Source organism: Narcine bancroftii, chromosome 1 (assembly GCF_036971445.1).
Source record: "Narcine bancroftii isolate sNarBan1 chromosome 1, sNarBan1.hap1, whole genome shotgun sequence".
Classification (NCBI taxonomy): Eukaryota; Metazoa; Chordata; class Chondrichthyes; order Torpediniformes; family Narcinidae; genus Narcine; species Narcine bancroftii.
In genome coordinates, this window is record NC_091469.1 from 46,270,525 (window position 1) to 46,292,158 (window position 21,634).

The following is a 21,634-nucleotide window of genomic DNA, read 5'->3' on the forward strand; positions in this document are numbered from 1 at the left end:
ATTGTGGAGGAGCATGTTGCATCTGTCTGGAACACTGTGAATTGCAGAGGATCACATGACCTCGCTGTCTGAAACAAATTCGGAAGTCATGAAGGCCACCCATTAGTGCACATCTTACCATTGCTCATTTAAATGACTCAGTGTCATTATTGGCTAGATGCCCAGGTAAGAAGAGTATAAAACATCGTTGCACGTGACATTTCTTTCTCTCTGCTTCTTGATCCAAGTCCCGGACATCATTCCACACCATGTCACTACTGTGGACATTGTTGGAAGAGTCATGGGTAAGGTGTGCACTACACTTAAGTTGAGCCATAATACGGTGATGGAGCAGTGCTTGCAGAGAGCAGCACCTCCATTGGTACAAGGAATCAGGAGTGTGTTTGAAAGTCCCTGTCTGTGAAGTGTGTACATGTGCAGGAGCACGTCCAAGATAGGCAGTCACTGGTATCGGAGTCCAATCTGGGACCGATCTGAAAGTCTATATATTTGTTTAGTAGTAGAGCAATTAAGTATCATTTGATGTCTTCCCGTTTGTCTTCCTGTGCTCAATAATGACCTACTTGTGTCCAGATTCATCTTTCTGTGAACCTACCAAGCCTGATACTTTCCAAACACAACACTCCCCATTCCCTTACAGACCCATTTACCCTTGACTTCATCTATTGCCAGGACATGCCAAACCTAAACTTGAAAAATGGCATAATAGCCTGGACAGCCTAAAATTCAATGGTACAGACAATGAATTTTCCAATTTCAGGTAATCCATTCTGGTTTCATGATTTTCCTTTGTCCTTTATCTGTTCCCAACAAATATCCACCCCAGTGGTCTCCACTTCTACTTCACCACTCCCTCCTTTATTTGTCCCAGTCTTATATTATATGTCTTGGTCCCTCTTCAGCCCACTTTTTATGCTCGCTATAATCCCTTCCCCATCTTAAGACTTGAAAAAGGGTTTAATCGATAACCTTTACTGTCCATTTCTCTCCATAAATACTGCCTGACCTGCTGAGTTCCTCCAGCTTATTTGCTTGCTCTGGATTTCAGCAACTGCAATTTCTTGACTTCTTTATTATCAATGCATTCCTTATTAATTCTGAAGTACAACTGATAACCTTCAGCCAAATCTGGTAATGGATGATGAAATGAGCACCAACAACATTTATCTAGACCCCATGATTTGAAGCAGTATTTACGGACCAAGAGATTGGCATGTATTTTTTCCAAAGCAAAGAAGGATATGATGGATCAGATTGACAGAATTGCAGTGAATGAATGAAAGGATTTGAAAGAAACAAAGAGAAGTAATGAAGGAGATAATGGGTGATTGACTTTCAAGAGGACGGTCATAGCAGAACGTGCATAGATGTAATAACAGTAAAACAGTAAGGCAAAGATTGGGATCAAAACTAGAGAGGATGAGACGTAACTGAGCACTGAGGTTATGTTTAGAAAGAACTCATACTTAAGGAAGTATATCTTAAGGAGAGTTGAGTGGAATTAAACAAGGAAAATTGCTCAAATGGAGTTGGCTCCGCAAGGGCAGGAGATGTGATCAATCTGTGATTATGCAGAGAATATAAGTAATAATTGTACACCTGTCCATGAGAAAATTCAACAAACCAAAGATAATGATAAAGAATAGGAAGGCAGAGAAACAATAATGATTGAGACCAAGGATTAGATATAAAAGTCAGGGGAAATTAAGGTTGGCGTGACTCAATGACAGAAGAGAGCATAAAATTGGTACCAAGAAATACCAAAAGAGGGTAGATAAATAATGGGCTTGGCTTTAAAGCAGCAGCCAAAATACACATGCAAATAGACACAAAATGAATTGAAAAATTACATGGGCACAGAAATGATTATGATAGACAAATCCAAGTTGCTAACACAAAACAGAAGGGTGTGTACCAGAGCATTCAAATTTAAACTCACTGGATAATTGAATTCATCTTGGAGTAATAATTATGAAAAATTACTTCAGAGGTGAGAGGTTCATCGTCCACCATAACATGCTTTGAAAATAAACTCAATACACTATAAACAATAATGAGAGCCACCATTTTATAAGCAGAGCCAAATGGTTATTAATAACCTTTATGCAAGGCACCACATCCCCTACTGTTTGGCCTATTATCAACTCCAGTCCCACAAGTGTGGTTGACTCATTTCCATCAAAGAACTGGAGATGGGCCATAAAGTAGCCTTGTCAGTCTCATCCACATTAAACATTTGTTTTTAAAGTCCTAGATGCCTCTTACCACTTCTGTTGATGTTTCTGCATGCTCTGAAGTAACATGTTCCTGGAGAGTTGTTTCAGTGAACCCCATTTTCCCACAGTAAGGACAAGTAAAAGACTGTGGCTGTTCAACTGACAAGGCTTCCCCACCGTAATACAAATCTGCAAAACAATAACGTACAGATCAATATATAGAATAGCCTGAGTACTTAACATGTGTGCAAATATCACAGGATGTTTTCCCCCAAAACAGCCCTAACCTGGATCTATACAAGTGTTAAACCAAGCTGAAACTCAACTGTGAATAGTTAATGTAATAGCTGCATAGTTTCATACCATTTAAAATTGTTAACCTATCAGAAATTTGTGATAAATATTCTCCACATTGTTATATCAAGAACAAAGATGAAAATACATTCAATTTTTCAAGACTTTTGGCTAAAGCGGAGAGGGGTCAGGTTTGTACAATTATGAAAAAAAATGTTGACAGAAATATGGATCGCTTCTAAAAAACGAGCAGACTATGAGATTTAGGATTGCAGGGCTTAGAACATCCAACTAAAGTATTCATTGTTCAAGAATAAATTAAATGGGTGGTTGATGGAAAATTGTACATGGGAATATGGTAACCTAGTGGGCAAAATTTGTTTGGTCTGAGGGTGGGCAAAATTTGAATGCCTTAAATACTCGTGATGCAATATCTACAACCCAAAGGAAAATGACAAATGTGTAAATTGATGTTGTACAAGCAATTGGCACATTTTAGAGGCCATATATTTGTGCAGATTACAAAACAGGATGCATTGTATCTTTAAAACAAGCTGTTAAAGCCTTGTTTTGTTAAAAATGTAATGTATCATTCATTTAAGGGATGGGTTTAAACTCAAAATAAATTTGGGTAGATCAAGCATAATTTACTGTAAAATATTAATTTTTTCACCTGTTTAAAGTTGATGAATCAATACTTCTGTCAATTTAATCTCGAAGGTTTCTATTTGACAAACAATTCTCTATGGGTACAGCTGAATGACCAGAAGAAGGCACCAATGCAAGCAGAATCAGCTTGTCCTATCCACCAATAAGTATACTTCTGGGAAGGTACAACAAATGAGATTTAAGACTTTAGTACTCAAACATTAAATTAATGCAATTTCTCAGACTAGAGAAAAAGACAGTGTGTAAGATGGCAGGAATGGAAAGTCAGTGGGTCTAGGTTCCAGAGGAAGAAAGGGACAATGAGAGTTGATTTAGTGATAAGACTGTCAAATTCCTTCAAGATGTTATTATCTAAAACTAAAGAGGATCACTGCAAATCTTCAATGATAATGGACTTCAAATGCAAATAAAAGTAGAATAATTGAGGTGGATGAGAATATTCAGCAATAGATGTCAAATGTCTTATTTTTCAAGACAAAAATCATTCAAACCCTTCTTTAAAATATGATGTCCAATAAGATTTTTGGATTAAGATTGAAAGTGGAATTGTTGATGGAAATTTTGATTCTAGTTTCTCATTTCTCAAAAGGAGCTTCAGAATTAATTGTACTTAAACAATGCTCTGTAAAGAAATTGAACTATCACAGGTTTTAAAAACACCTTAGTCTGTTAACTTTCACTATTGACATATCTTGAATCCTAAAAATATTCACACTATTCTCAGCAAAGCCAATAAAAACAATATGATGTATCTGCCAAAAAAAAAATTTTGGAGAGATTGCCTACTCTTGCTGACACATCTGCTGGAATATCTACAGTTTGGGATAAGATTGGAAGTCTTTCTTGACTTTCCACTTCAACAGAATGTAGTAAAGAAAATGCCAATCTTAAATTACAGAATGGGGTTCATGTGGAATGAGCCCTACAACAAGTTGGAAGAATTAGTCATCAGAAAAGAAAGGTAATTTTGAAATGGAATCAGATAACTGTTTAAAAAATCTGGGCAAATATTTTTTTCTCATTATCTTTCTTTGGCTTGGCTTCGCGGACGAAGATTTATGGAGGGGTAAAAAGTCCACGTCAGCTGCAGGCTCGTTTGTGGCTGACCAGTCCGATGCGGGACAGGCAGACACGATTGCAGCGGTTGCAAGGGAAAATTGGTGGGTTGGGGTTGGGTGTTGGGTTTTTCCTCCTTTGCCTTTTGTCAGTGAGGTGGGCTCTGGTGGGCTCTCATTATACAGAGGTGATAATGGAACAAATTTACCCAACCTCAAATTATCTTTTGTGTTAATTTATAATCTGGAATATATAACAGGTAAATAATACATTTCTCATTTTTAGAGATTGGACTGGCAATTCTAAGACCATGTACAAAAAGATATTTAATTAGTTCAAATTACAATTGATTTGATTTGTGTTCAGATGAAGGGTCACAACTTAATACACTAATTGTCTATTTCCCTCCACAGATGCTGCCTGTTTTTTGTTCGAGTTTACAGCATCTGCAACTTCTCATTTCCACAATGGATGATTGTTGGTACACTCCCAATTATACGATAATACATTTACTTAAAGGGAATAACATTTAGACCAATGATAGGAGATAGGATGCAATACTGTTTCCAAGAGAAATTCTAAACCAAAATCAAAATTTGTACATTGGCCCACCTGAAAACCTCCTTCCTGTTTTGTATGTTTTACACTTGCAATGAAATGTATGCAAATAATTCTGAAATTATTATCAAAACTCAACACCAGCAGCTGCAGCTAAACATAATATAACTGGAGAAATTCAGCATTGGAGGGAGTAAAAGAATGGTTGGCTTTTCATCCAAAACGCTTCATCAAGACTGGGGATGGGAGAAGAGGTAAGTCAACAAAGAGTCTGCATCTACTGAAGTAATAAGTGCTGGAGGAAATCAGATTGTGCAGCATCAGACCAGACCCCTTCATCAGGCATGCCAAAACATAGACAGACAGCTAAATAAGAAGGTTTAGTTGCAGGTGGGCTGGGGGAGGTTTGCAGATGATAGATGAATGTCCCTGAGAGGGGGAAGAAAGAAGCAAAGAGTTTAGGGGAGGGGACTGAGGGTTGAGAAATATGGTCTCTGATAGGAAGAGAAGGGATGAGAAGGAGTAAAAGAAGGAAGGGAATCAGAGGGATGTGGGGAGTAGGGGTGGTGAAGAAAAACAGAGGGGGGGAGGTTATCAGAAACTGGAGGTAATATTGATTCAGTCTGTTTGGAGACTGCCACAACAGAATACAACACATTGTTCCTCCAACTTGCTTGTGGCCTCAACCTGGCAATACACGAGGCCATGGATAGATGTCAGTGTGAAAACTGATGTGGCTAGCCACTGGAGAACCCTTGCTGTTGTAATGGACAGCATGAAGGTGTTCAACGAAGCTAACCCCCAATCTGCATATAATTTTCCCAATATTGAGGCCTCACCTGGAAGCATGGATGCAATAAATAACTCCTATGGATTTTTGGATAAATGTTGCTCCATAGTTCAAATTTATTGTCAAAACACATGCATAATTATTGTTAGAGTTCATGCATGAGTATTCTTCCTGGGGGCCAGGCAGTGTAAAAAACTGCACTCAAGAAAGATATGAATACGAGAGAAATGTAAACAAACTTATTTGGCAGTACAAAAAAAAACATTCATTTAAATCTTCAACATTCTTAAGCAAGCAGAGGTAGTTCAATTCATACAAGTTTTTAAAAATCATTATCTACTTTAATCCCCAAGTATTTGATCCCATTTATCGGCCATCCAAATTATGTATTTCTTTTACAATTCGTATAATCCCCATCCGTTAAAGATATAATCTCACTTCCCATAATCTTCCAATTGCAAGTACAATTTTTGTAGAGGAGTTCCAGGCTCTGTCAGATATATTAAAACATCATTTGCAAAAAGACTAATCTTATGTTTATCTTGGTCCACTCTGAACCCCTTAATGCTTGGATCCTGTCGAATAGTTTCCGCCAGAGGTTCTATGGCCAATACGAAGCGAACTGGGGATTGTGGACATCCTTGTCTACTAGACCTAGATAGTGGGAATGTTGAAGATATTTGACCACTGGTCAAAATTCTACCCTTGGGTTCATGATATAGAGCTAAAATCCAATTTATAAAATTTTGACTTAATCCAAATTTCTCCAATACTTTAAATTAAAAAGTCCCACTCCAATCTATCAGAGGCCTTTTCTGCATCGAGAGCAACTGGAACACTAAATTCATCTATTTTCTGGATCAAATGAATTACACTAAGCAGTCTTGTTTCATTGTCTGCTAATTGCCTTTTCTTTACAGATCCTGTTTGGTCCTTATTTATCAATTTAGGCAAAAGTTTTGCCAATCTATTTGCCAAAGCCTTGTCTAGTATTTTAAAGTCCATATTTAACAAAGAAATTGGCCAATATGATGACAATTTCAATGGATCCCTTCTTTCTTAGGAATCTTCGTTATTATTGCTGTTGAGAAAGATTCCAGCAAAGTATGCAATCGAACTGCCTGATGCAATATCTCCATAAAAAGAAGCATTAATAAATCTTTAAATTCTTTGTAAAATTCTGGTGGAAAGCCATTTTCACCTGGGGAGCCTCTGGGCTCGTAACATTTTAAAATAGATTAATTCGAACATAGGAAGTAGGAACAGGAGTAGGCCAAAAATGGCCCATCGAGCCTGCTCCGCCATTCAATATGATTATGGCTGATTTAATTTATGACCCAACTCCACCTACCTGCCTTCTCCCCATATCCCCTAATTCCTCTATCATGTAAAAATTTATCTAACCAAATTTTAAATATGTTTAATGAGGTAGCTTCAACCACTTCCCTGGTTAGAGAATTTCAAACATTCACTACTCTCTGGGAAAAACTATTTTTCCTCATCTCTGTCCTAAATCTACTCCCCAGAATCTTGAGACTGTGTCCTCTCATTTTAGTTTCCACGGCCAGCTCAAAAAACCTTCCTACATATATCCTATCCATACCCTTCATAATCCTATATGTTTCTATAACATCTCCTCTCATTCTTCTGAACTCGAGCGAATACAATCCTAGACAAGTTAATCTTTCATCATAAGTCAACCCCTTCATCCCAGGAATCAACCTAGTAAACCTCCTCTGGATCGTTTCCAAAGCCAGTATATCCTTCCTCAAATATGGAGACCAGAACTGGACACAGTACTCCAGGTGTGGTCTCACCAGTACCTTATACAGTTGCAACATTACCTCCCTACTCCTGAATTCAATTCCTCTAGCGACGAAGGCCAACATTCCATTTGCCTTCTTAATAACCTGCTGCACCTGCAACCTAACTTTTTGCGATTCATGCACAAGCACTCCCAAGTCCCTCTCCACAACAGCATGCTGTAGTTTTTCATTCTTTAAATAATATTCAGCTCTTTTATTTTTCTTGCCAAAGTGGATAACCTCACACTTACTAACATTGTACTCCATCTGCCAGACCTTTGCCCACTCATCCAGCTTAACTATATCCCTCTGCAGACTCTCCACATCCTCATTACAATTTGCTCTTCCACTCAATTTGGTGTCATCCGCAAACGTGGCTACACCACATTTTGTCCCCTCCTCCAAGTCATCAATGTAGATGATGAACAGCTGTGGGCTTAACACTGACCCCTGCGGCACCCCACTTACCACTCTCTGCCAACCTGAAAAACTCCCATTTATCCTGACTCTCTGCCTCCTGTCAGACAACCAATTTTCAATCCAGGCCAATATACTTCCCTGGACTCCACTTTCCTGTAACTTACTGATAAGTCTCTTGTGCGGCAACTTATCAAACGCTTTCTGGAAATCCAAATATACAACATCAACCTGTTCCCCTCTATTCACCGCACCCATTATATCTTCAAAGAATCCTAACAAGTTTGTCAAACAAGATCTTCCCTTTCTAAAACCATGCTGCATCTGCCTGATTGAACCCTTACGTTCCAAAAGTTTCGCTATTTCATCTTCAAGCATTTTTCCAACTACAGACGTCAAGCTAATTGGCCGATAATTTCCAGTTTTCTGCCTACATCCCTTCTTAAAAAGTGGCATGACATTTCCAGTCTGCCGGGACCTGCCCAGAATCCAAGGAATTTTGGTATATGACCACCAATGCATCAACTATAACTTCTGCCATTTCCTTCAGAACCCTTGGATACATATCATCAGGACCAGGTGATTTGTCTGGCTTTAGTCCCATTAGGTTCTCCATCAATACTTCCTTTGTAACAACTATTTTATCAAGGCCCTTCCCAACATTCGCACCCTTAACTCCGCACTTGGGCATTCTGGACGTGTCTTCCACCGTGAAGACTGACACAAAATATTTGTTTAATGCCTTGGCCATTTCCTCATTTTTTTGCTACCAGTTTTCCTTTCTCATCCTCCAAGGGTCCTATGTTAACTCTGGCCACCCTTTTCCGTTTTATATATTTATAAAATTTTTTACTTTCTGTTTTTATATTTTGTGCCAATTTACTTTCATAATCCTTTTTCCCATTTCTTATTACCCGCTTTGTAACCCCTTGTTGTCTCTTAAAGTTTTCCCAATCTTCCAGTTTCCCACTGCTCTTTGCAGTTTTGTACACCTGCGCCTTCAATTTTATACTCTCCTTTGTTAACCACAGTTGATTTTTCCCTCTCTTGCTGCCCTTTTTCCTGACCGGAATATATTTTTGTTGAGCATTACAAAATATTTCTTTGAAAATCTTCCACTGTTCCTCAACTGTTTCATCAATTAGCCTGTGCTCCCAGTCCACTCTGCCCAATTCCTCCCTCATCCTATGGTAGTCACTCCTGTTTAAGCATATTAGTTTTAGATCTAACTATTTCCCCTTCCATCTGAATGAGAAATTCAATCATACTATGATCGCTATTTCCCAGATAGTCTCTGACTATTACATCATTTACTCTACCTATCTCATTGCACAACACTAGATCCAGGAGAGCATTTTCTCTGTGGGTTCCTTAACATGCTGCTCAAGAAAGCTATCGCGGATGCATTCTATGAAGTCCTCTTCCAGACTCCCATGACCAACTTGATTTTCCCAATCTATGTGGAAGTTAAAGTCCCCCATGACGACTGCCGTATCATTATTACATGCCTCACTTATCTCTCTATTTATTTCCTGTGCCACTAAACTATTGTTATTTGGTGGGCGATAGATAACACCCACCAATAATTTTTTCCCTTTGTTATTCTTTATCTCTACCCAAATGGACTCAACATTATGCTCTTTAGATCTTATATCATTCCTCACTACTGCCTGGAGCTCATCTTTGATTAAGAGTGCAACTCCACCTCCCTTACCATCCTGTCTATCTCTTTGCACCACCCGATACCCTTGAAAGTTTAATTCCCATTTAGGGTCACCTTGTAGCCATGTTTCCGTGATGGCTACCAAATCATAGGCATGGGTACCGATTTGCGCCTCAAGTTCACTAACCTTATTTCTAATACTGCGGGCATTCAGATAAAGTGCCCTTATGCTCTTTGTCCTTTTAATATCTAGTGAATTCTGTAACCTTTTCTTTTGATTTTTCTGCCCACTATTTTTCTTTGTAATTTTCTTAAGACTATCATTGACCCGAAAAGTCACTGCACCATCTGATTTTTTACTTTCTCCTCCCAACATTACTTTTCATGGCCATTACTTTATCTTCCCTACCCTTTTCCCTATCACTCTGGTTCCCATACCCCTGCCAAATTAGTTTAAATCTTGCCCCACTGCTGTACAAAATATACTTGCCAAAATGTTGACACCTTTTGGATTTAGGTGCAACCCGTCCCTCTTGTAAAGATCATGCCTTCCCCAAAAGAGATCCCCATGATCCAAGAAGCCAAATCCTTGCCTTGTACACCAGCACCTCAGCCACACGTTCATTTTCCTTATCCTTACATTCTTTTCATCATTTGCATTTGGAACAGGTAGCAATCCCGAGATCACCACCCTAGCGTTCCTGTCTTTCAGCTTTCATCCCAGCTCACTGTAATCCCTTTTCATTACCTCCTCCCTTTTCTTGTCAATGTCGTTTGTACCCACATGTACCAAGACATCAGGCTGCTCTCCCTCTCCTCTCAGAATATTTTGGACCTGATTTGTGATATCTCATACCCTTGCACCAGGGAAGCAGCACACCATGTGGGTATACTTATCTGGCTCACAGAACCTCCTGTCTGTACCCCTGACAATGGAGTCCCCAATAACTACTGCATTTTTCCTTTTCCTTTTCTTTTGCACCACACTGCCAGGCTCATTGCCATTGACCTGGTGCCCGTGGCCATCTTCTGTCCGGTCATCTCCCTCAACAGAATCCAACACAACATAACTGTTGCTGAGTGGGATAGTCACTGGTGTGCTTTTTTCTTTCCCCCCCTGATGGTTTCCCATTTACCTGACATGGGTTCTGGAGTATTTATCGCCCTGAAAGTTGAGTTGATTAACTCCTCACTCTCCCTTACAAGCCACAGGTCATCAATCTGCAACTCCATATCCCTAATTCGCTCTCTTAGTAACTGCATCTCGGTACACCTGGTGCAGATATGGCCATTTGGGAGGGTGGAGGTCACCCATTGTTCCCACATCTGACACCCAGTACAGAGCACTAACCCTATTGGCATGACTCTGAATATGAAGGTAAATAACTCAGCTTACCTTTTCTCCTTGCCTGCTTTCGCCGAAGCCTGATAAGCCAAAGCCAAGAAGTCTCACTCCTTCACTGCTCCACTCACTCACTGAGCCACTCCTCGCTGGCCGCTCCCTCCCATTTCACTCCTTTTATTGGCCCCTTGACCAATTAACCCTGTCACTTTCAGCAAACTCCTCCTCCTCTGATTCACAGCGCGACTCTCTCCAAGCTCCTCCTCCGACTCCCAGCCGAACCAAATAGGCCCAAGCCTACTTTATCGAGGGGTTTATGTCATTTGATCAGTTAAAAAATAAATACAATATTCATAATAATACAATCTTCTGCTACTTTCAATGAAGTTTTTTTTCCCCCCCAGAGATGAATTAAACTGACCATGATTTTACTAGAGTGCAGTGAAATGGCAATTCTGATTCGAAAAGAGGAACACAACGAATATCAGTAAAGTATTTTTTACTTTAATTGGACACTCTTAAGTAGGAGTTATACAAGTCAAAAAAAAAGATGGGAATCAGACTTGAATATTAGTATTGATAAGACTTGATCTGATTTATGTCATGATTGCATGACTAATACAATTAATGTAAGATATAGACTGGTACAATATAATTTCTTGCATCAGCTACATCTTACCCCTCAGAAGTGGCATAAATTAAATTCTAATTTACCCAATATATGTTTGAAATGCGGGGAAGAAACAGGAACCTTTTTACATTCCACTTGGTCATGCTCTAAATCAGTGGTTCTCAACCTTTTTCTTTCCACTCACATACCACTTTAAGTAATCCCTATGCCATCGATGCTCTGTGATTAGTAAAGGATTTCTTAAGGTTGTATGTGAATGGGAAGGTTGAGAATCACTGCTTTAGACCCAACTGTAACTGAAATATTTTCTTGATTAAAAATTGTCATTGGCCCATTTCCTTTGGAGTTATGAAACCGTGCATATAATGAGTCAATTATGTACATTTAAAACAGTGATTCTCAATCTTTTTCTTTCCACCCACATACCACCTTAAGCAATCCTTTACTAATCACAGAGCACCTATGGCATAAGGAAGGCTTAAAGTGGTACGTGAGTGGAAAGAAAAAGGTTGAGAACCACTGCTCTAAATGGAAACGATTTTGGGAAATTAAGAATTTTATTAAATCAGATAATTGGGAAGCAATTGCCACAAAGTTCAGAATTGTTTCTATTGTGGACAATAGACCTAAAAGAAGGCTGTCCAAGTACCAATTAGAATTTCTTATAATTTCATTGGCAAAGGACGGATATAGCCTGATGGAATGCAGAAATGCATAGCTGTGTTCCCCTGGAGAAAATTACTTACAATTTAAGGAAGTTTATGTTTTTGCAGGTATGGCAGCCATATTTGTTCAATGCAGGGTTGAATACTTAAGACACTTATTCTGTTTTTGAATTTTCTATCCTTTTCTCCTCCCATAATTAAGATCCAGGATTTTCTGAATTGGATTCCAGATCCTGATCCTCTTTCTTTTTCTTCTTCTTCTTCATTCTATTTTGTTATTCACTTTCTTTTTATGTTTGTATTTTATTTATCATGGGGTTTTTGTTTGGGGGAGGAGGAATGGAGTTGTTTTGAAATTTGGACAATCTGTATGAATGATTCATATATAACAATTACATCATGGAAACAGGCCATATGGCCCTTCTAGTCTGCACCGAGCTAAACAGTCCTCTAGTCCCTCCTACCTGCACCCTGCCCATAACTCTCCATTCCCCTCCCATCTATATACCTATCCAACTTTTCCCGGAAACTCATTCCACAGCCACCACACTCTGAGTAAAGAAGTTCCCCCTCATGTTACTTCTAAACTTTTTACCCCTAAACTCTAACTCATGGCATCTTGTTTCAATCTCTCTTGCTCTCAGTGGGAAAAGCCTATCCACATCAATTCTATCTATCCCTCTCAATCTTAATCTCTATCACATCCCCTCTCAATCTTCTATGCTCCAAAGAATAAAGACCTAATTTGCTCAATCTTTCTTTGTAATCTAGATTCTGAAACCCAGTTAACATTTTCATAAATCTTCTCTGCACTGTCTCTCTGCCTTCCTATAATTTGGTGACCAGAACTGCCCTCTAAATTTGGCCTCACCAATGCCTTAAATAGTTTCCACATCCCTTTCAAACTCCTGTATTCTATGCTTTGATTTATAAAGGCCAGCATACCAAAAGCCTTCTTCACCACCCTATCCACATGAGATTCTACCTTCAGGGAATGATGTACCGTTATTCCTAGATCTTTCTGCTCCACTGCATTTCTTAATGCCCTCCCATTTACTATGCATGTGCTGTTTTGATTATTACAGTTCAGAGTAATTTTACTTTATGGGATGCTTTGAAGGCATTTTTACATGGTCAAATTATTAGCTATGCATCAATAGAAAAGAAGAAATTTTTGACGGAGATTCAGTTGTTGGAAAAACAGATAGCCGACGGAAAAAGAATTTCAGAGGAATTGTACGGAGAATAATATATAACACATTACAAACATATCAATAAGATAAGGAGCCAAGAACCAGAGGTCAAAGATCTAAGCAACGTTATTATGAGTTAGGAGATAGAGCTCAAAGTTCTAGCGTGGCAATTGAAAACAGAACAAGCATCGAGAACTATTAATGTTGTGAGGAAAGATAATTCAGTTACCTTTAAACCTCAAGAAATAAATGACCAATTTTTATCATTTTATCAGAAACTATATACTTCTGAGGGAGTTCGAGATTATGGTTCCATTGAATCTTTTTTGTCAGATTTAAACTTGCCATTATTAGGGGCAGATGATGTGAAGAAATTGGACTCTCCTTTTACGAATTTAGAAATAAAGGATGTTATTCAATAAATTCCTAATGGAAAGTTTCCAGAAGATGATGGGTTTACTGTTGAATTGTATAAAGTTTTTTATGATGATTTGTCCCCTTTATTTATGGATGTTCTTCTGCAAGTAATGCAGGAACAAGCTTTACCAGATTTGTGTTTGAGTGTAATAATAACGGTTATACCAAAAAAAAGAGATCCTTTGAATGTAGCCTCATATAGGCCAATTTCTTTATTAAATGGAGATTATAAAATAATAGCAAAATTATTGGCAAATAGACTTGCTAAGTATTTACCTCAATTGGTACATGTAGATCAGGCTGGTTTTATTAAAAATAGGCATGCCTCTGATAATATTCTTAAAGTAATTTCACTGATCAATGCATCACATCAGCAACCAATGGTACTTGCTCTAGATGCTGAAAAAGATTTTGATCAGTTCAAATGGAATTTCTTATTTAAAGTTTTGGAGAAATACAAGTTTGGACCCTTTTTTATTGGTTGGATTAAGGCACTATATAATAATCCAGTTGCTAGGATGGTGACAAATTGTCAAACCTCTTGGTTTTTTAAATTATTGCATGGTTGTCCTTTGTCACCAGCTCTATTTGCATTGATCATCGAACCGTTAGCTCAAACTATTAGGCAGAATGAGAATATTAGAGGTATAAGGATAGCAAACGATAAATACAAGATTAATTTATTTGCTGGTGATGTTTTGATATATTTAACTAATCCAGAACGATTTTTAATTTATTTGCAAGAATGTTTAGAACAATATAATAAATTGGTCATTGAATTGGAACAAAATTACCAATTTTGGAGGCAAATTATGATCAGTGTAGACAAATTACTAAATTTCATTGGACTGATAAAATTAAGTATTTAGGTATAATGATTGATGTAAATGTTCAATCATTGTATAATTTAAATTATGTACTGTTAATGAGAAAGATCAAAGCTGATTTGATTAAGTGGAAGGATCTACCTTTGTCATTAATAGGTCAAGTAAACTGTATTAACATGAATATTTTTCTGCGAATTCAGTATCTTTTTCAGTCGATTCCTTGTTTACTTCCGAAATCTTTTTTTTCCAAGATTTAAATAAAGTCGTACGAGAATTTTTATGGAAGGGAAAATTAGCTAGAGTAGTGATACATAAATTGACTTGGAAATATGCTCTGGGAGATTTACAATCACCTCATTTTCAAAATTACGATGAAGCAGCTCAATTAAGATTTATTAACCGTATGCTGGATGTTTCGTACCCCCCTAGCTGGGCTAGGATAGAATTGTCTGGTATTTCTGAACCTATTCACATCAATTTATATTTAAATGGGATTCTGTTTTATTACAGATATAATGTACGGATTTTAAAACATTTGTTAGAGATTTGGACTAAAAGGAATTTATCGATATTCTGCCGAAAGGTTAAATATCAGTTCAAGCTCCAATATATCAAAATAAATTGATTCTTTTTTCATTGAATAATAGATTTTTAAGGGAATAGCAGATTAAAGGAATAAAGTTGTTGTAGGATTGTTTTAAAGAGGGTAAATTTTTAATCGCTTAATCAACTTAGAGAGAAATTTGGAATTCCAGTGAATTTTTTATGTGTATTATCAAATTAGAGCATTAGTGAAAGATAATTTTGGAAGAGAAATGAAAATTCTTAAGTTAACGTAATTTGAGTTTATGATTTCTCATTCAGTAAATAAGTGTTTTATTTCTGAGATGTATATGTTGTTGCAAGACACTATGGATAAATTTAGATAAATCTAGGATTAAATGGAAAAACTATTTAATCTGTGATATTAATCAGGCCGATTGGGAGATGATATGTTTTGATGGTGTGACTAAATTGCTTAATGTAAGATACAGTATGGTTAATTATAATTTTTTGCATCAGTTGTATCTAACCCCTGAGAAATTGAAAAAAAATGGATTTAGTAATTCAGAGTTGTGTTTTAGATGTGGATCATATGTTGGAACATTTTAGAATCAGCTTGGTTTTGTGATAAGGTTCAATCATTTTGGCAGAAAATTAGGGAATTTTTTCAAAAGTTGTTTAAGATCCAATTTTTGTTAGATCCAAAAAAAATTTTGTTGGGTTGTATTGCCCCATTTATTGATTTGGGGTTAGATAAGTTTCAGACAACATTTCTTCATTTACCATTGGCTGTTGCACATAAATGTGTTGCGATTTCATGGAAAGATGAGGTTGAGGTAAATGTAACTCGTTGGCATACAACTTGCATGATAATTACGACTTTTTTTGTTAAGATCTGGTCACCTTACTTGAAATGTATGAGTTTAGTAATATCTTAAATTGTTGTATATGTTTCTTTTATTCTCTTAATGCTTCCCTTGGGGAGTTTGCTGAGGGTGGGTGGAGGGGGGTGGGTTAGTGGTAACTTTCATTTTTATATTATGGATTTTGTATAAGTTTTTCTTTTGAAAATATTAAATAAAGTTTAAAAATAGAACATCTACAGGGAACACTGCCGTTGGAGAGCAGCAGCAATCATCAAAGATCCACACCATCCAGCACACGCTCTGTTCTCGCTGCCATCATCAGGAAAGAGGTATAGGTACAAGATTCACACCACCAGGTTCAGGAACAGCTAGCTGCCTCCCTCCACCATCAAACTTCTCAACACAAACTCAATCAGGGACTCATTTAAGGACTCTTATTTGTGCACTATTGATTTATTTTTATTCTCTCTGTATTGCAGTTTGTTTACATTCATTCTGTTTACAGTTCTTTATTTGTTTACATCTATATGGTGTGTAGAGTTTTTTTGCAATAGGAATGAGGTAATTCTGCTTTGCCTGCAGAAAAAAAAGAATCTCAGGGTTGTATAGGATGTAACATAGGCACTCAAACAATAAATCTCAAAATAGGGTTTCAGCCTGAAATGTCAAAATTTTTTCTCCCACTGATGCTGCCTCACCCACTGAGTTCCTTCAGCACGATTGTGCTTCAGATTTCAGCATCAGTAATCTGTCTATCACTAGTAGCCACGGTGCCTCTCTGGACACTTTCTAAATTTATTAAGCATAGATAAAGAAAATATCAATACACTTTTTCTTCAACTTTCAGTGGCAACAATTTTCTAGTACCGTTCAATACACCATCTGCTTGACCCAAGTTTAAAACCAGCCCATAATTGTAGGGTAGGGTTGGTGGGGTTGTGGTCCGACAGAGGAAAAGAAGTGCTTACTGCTTACAGTACACATCCCACAAGAGATTAAAACTGTTAGCTTCTGTGACAATCTATAAAATGCAATGAATGTAACAGAAATTGGAACAAATATTGAAGTCTCAATCCAGCAGCCCATGATAATAATTAATGTAGGAAGCAGAAAAGTTAAGCCAAATGCAGTGTTCCAAGTAAATTTAATGTTGTTCATATTACATAAGCAGAATAAAATGAAAATGTTGTGCATCAGCTATGCTCAATACCTGTGCTAGCTGCCAAGTATGAACAATTGATTTATTACTCAGCATTGCCATAAATTTTCAAGCAGAGAAAACTGGGAAACCACCTACTACGTGTTATTTCACATGTAAACAAAAAATCATTCAGAGCACGGAAGTGGAAATAAAAATAAAATTCTGCAAGCTATATGGTATTAGGAACAATGCTCAATCTGGGATGTACTTTGGCAACTTTTTTCTCAAAAACAAAGTGTCTAGCATTTACAGTGCCATTAACATTAAAATCTTTAATTTTCAGTTTCTCTGTATTAATGAGAATAGTTTTAGGTGTAATTGGCCCTAAATTATGCAATTCCATCACTCAGGCTTTTCATCTCTCTTTTCCTCTTTAAAACTCAACTCCAACTAAGTTACTGGTCAGATATCATAGATTAAAGATTCTTTGGCTCTGGTCTATGCCAGCCATCATGTGCACATCTGTACTAATCCCATTTTACACTACTACACCATTCAAGTACACTCTAGATGAGTAAAATTTAAAAGTAAGATTTGAGAATCTCTGCCTCCACTAACTTCTCAGGCAGTGTGCTACAGGTTCCAACAAGTCTCTGGGTGAAAAACATCATCATCCCACTAAGACCCGCTACCTGACACTCAAGTTCTCACTACTATCAGCCTCTCGGAATTGGAAAAGCATATTTCACAAGGTTCCCCCTCAGCTGTCTCTACTCTGAGGAAAACAAATCTAATTTCTCCTATCTAAAATGTTCCATCCAAGAAAAAACAGGTGAATCTCCTTTGTACTCTCTGTAGAACAGTAACATCGTTCCTACACTGTGGCAACCAGAATTGAACAGTATTCCAGAAGTAGCTTGACCATTGTTTGAGAAATTTGTACTATAATCTTTCAATTCTTAAGAGTCAGATACTATTGCATGAAATTGACCCTTCAATGCCAACCAGAGAAGTCCAAAAACCAGGAGTGTGGAATCAGTCAAAATTAGTGCAAGTAGGGTGAAAATAGAATTGGATAAGAGAGAATGGCAGAGTATTTTATACATAAATGGGATGTGAAATTAGTAACTGGTGATTAAAAAAACCCCCTTTCCTAAAACATTTAATCAATGCTTGGTATAAAATAAATAATGATATTGGAACAAAACCCCTTTGACTCATAACAGGCTTACATCCTGTACAATGGGAAACAACATTTTTGAAATTTGGTCTTGTAAAGGTACGAGATACATTGAAGATTTTTATGAGCGGGGGCAATTGATGTCATTTGAACAATTAAAAAAATGTTTGAAATTCTTATTAATATTATCTTTTGCCATTTTTAAATAAGAGCAAATGCTCTAAGGGATAAACCGGGCTCAACAATGTCTTTCCAAACTAGTGATATGGAGACTGATTCTGTATCTCTTATTTTGACTGGGAATCCCCAAACAAGGGGTTCACAAGTCCAGAGATGGGAATCAGACTTAAATGTAAGAATTGGCAAGCAAAACTGGTTGAATTATGTCATAATAGTATGTTAGTCACTAACATGATAAATGTAAGATATAGATTAGTACAATATAACTTTTTGCATCAATTATATCTCACAGCATAGAAACTAAATAAGTTAAAATCAGACATCAGACTAATGTTTTAGATGTGGTAAGAAGATAGGAACCTTTCTACATTCTACTTGGTCATGTTCTAAAGTGAGACTTTTTTTTGTAGATTAGGAAATTACTCAGAGCAGATTACAGGAATTCAGTTTCCACAAAACCCAGAATTATTTTTACTGGGGAATATTATAGGGATAAGATCTAAACTGAAACTATCCAAGCATCAAACAGAATTTGTTAAAAATGAATTGGCAGTGGCCAGAAATGTATAGCAGTTACTTGGAAGTCTCATTCACATCTAAGTATGGCATATTGCAATGCAGAAATGCATTGAAATAAGTATATCATATTTTTGATGTCTGGTTCCATGCAAAAATTACTGCTTTGGTCTCTGATGGGATTAATCTCTTGCCTTTACCATACTCAATAAACATATTTTTGCTTTCTCTTTTCTCTCTGATATTTCACATCTATTTTCTGATCTCAATATTTATCAGGCTTTATTGATCCAATCCTTCATATCCCTTGGCATCCAAGATTTCTTGAACTTGTTTTCTCACCTTTCATGCTTACAATAAGTTGGCAATGGGGATTAAGACACAACTGATTAATCAAGTTTATTGTACAAGTACAACCTAAAACAGCGTTCTCCAGTCCTTGGTGCAAAATATGCAGGCACACGACTAGACATAACAAGTAATGCATATGCAGGACAAGTATTATATATAAAAAATAAATAAATATTGGTTTGTACTTAAGAAAGTCTTGGAGAAGTTCACCAACCACACAAATAAGGTTACTACAAGAGCAGATCAGTAGCTGGATATCCTGCAGTGGGGTTTCAACTCCTGATATCCATCTACAAATTTTCTATTTACGAGGGCTAAAGTCGGGAGTATTCCTGAATACTTGCCTATATTAATGTAGCTCCAAAAAACTCACAAACGTCAACACTATTCAGAATAAGAGTTCACTTGATCAGCACACCATTCTCCATCCTAAACATTCAGTTACCTTTATACCAGGGTTGTCACATGTATCATCTACAAAATGCACTGCAGGCATTCAGACAGGTTAGTCTGACAGTACCTTTAAAACACATGAACAACCAATAATTTGTGCATCACCTCAGGTTCTCCTTTTAGTGACATGTCATGCTGGCTTGAATTGAAATTCAATTCCCTTTCCTGTCTGTCACAATGCAAATCTCCTATGTTCATCAAAAGTACTGTGGTAGTTTGAGAGGACTCACCACACTATCTTAGACATTCACAGCAGCATCTGCATGCCAAAAATGAAGATGAATAAATAAGAAAGTGGAAATTTATATCAAGTCACCTGGGGCTCACATTCCCTGACCCACAGTCAACACAGGATGATAAAATACATCACCAGGCATTAAAAAAATGCAAACCTTATGTCACTACAGCCAGGACAAATGAACAATTAAAGCCAATCTAACATGCAATTGGGAGAAAGTGATCCCACAATTGATCAAGCCTTAGCTTTAAAAATCCTTCTGCACCTCAGACAATTAAAAATCACTAAAAAGAATAGCAATGTTTGCAATCACTCCACAGAAAACATCAAATTAATAATCCAGCTCAGTCTCGTCCCAAGGTCTCAATCATCACAGGTGTCATTCTTCAATTTGATTTGTTCACAACAGTCATCTTATCAGATAGATGAAAAGTCTTTAATCCAAAAAACGTCCCAGTTTACTACTAACAACTGGTACTCCAGAACTAGCATGTCTATAACCAAGTGAGATTGCCCTTCTTATCCTCAAAATCAGGTCAAATGCAATCTAGCCATTCAACATTTTATTAGTCTATTCACAATCAATAGTATTTACATAATGTATCAACAATAGTGGTCAAGAACAAAAGAAATAGGACTGAACCATTTGGGATCATGAGGGATTTGATCTTCATTTCCTGCACAAATTCATAATATACAAAAATCTATTGCTCTCCATTTCAATGTATTCAATGACCAAGTCATCACAGCCCTTTTGGTAGAAAATTCCAAACATCAACATTTTCTTCTCAACTCTGAATGGTCAATTCTTTATTTTGAAAAGTTACATCTGACCTGCATATCCCAGACAGGAGAAGCATCAACTCCACATTTACCCTGTCAAATCACAAAATATTTTTTGTGTTTCACTGAGATCACATTTCATCCTCTAAACTCGAGAGCATAGGCCCAGTCTGCAACATTTCCCCTCACATGACAAACCCATCATCTTACTTACCCACAGCCACTGGTTTGTATTCAACTAACGATATTCAGCTCCAGATCTCATTACACATGAACAATTTAACTGAATTTCACAGGTGAGGCAACCAGTTTTAGATAGTAATTAAACAGGCATGAAATCAAGCAGTTAAGAGAATGGGGACAACCTTACACTGATTAGAATCATAATTAACACAAGAGCAAATGGCTGAGACAATGATAATAATTTTAGCCGCAGTCTAATTTAACAGGAATTTATTTAACAGGAATTTAAGATACCATCAGTTGCCACTTCAATGAACGTAGTAAGCTGATAAGTGTTCCATTCATAATTTCTTAAATTAAAAGATTGGAACTGTATGTTCCGCATTATTGTGATGACAAAGATTTAAAATGCATGGCTGATATTCCACACTTTTCCCCCTATATGTTCTAATGGCATTGGAGGTGCCATTTCATTGAGTACATAAATTACATTACAAACAAGCCTGAGATTATTTCTCCTGCGGGCCAGGCAGAATTTCTATTTATTAGTGCAAAAAAAAACTATACTCAAGATAAAGATACGTATGCAAAAGAAAGAAATATAAACAAAGAGCAAAAAACAGCAATACAGAAAATAAAATATTCAGTAATAATGTG

The 21,634-nt window shown here is 37.0% G+C and overlaps 1 protein-coding gene across 1 annotated transcript in view; it reads right to left on the reverse strand.

Moving 5' to 3' along the window:
- kcmf1 (potassium channel modulatory factor 1) overlaps positions 1-21,634 on the reverse strand; it is a 132,192-nt gene that overhangs the window by 41,552 nt on the left and 69,006 nt on the right. The window contains exon 3 of the mRNA XM_069925718.1: positions 2,266-2,405. Within this exon, the coding sequence (XP_069781819.1) occupies positions 2,266-2,405 (140 nt within the window). The remainder of the gene's footprint in view (positions 1-2,265; positions 2,406-21,634) is intronic.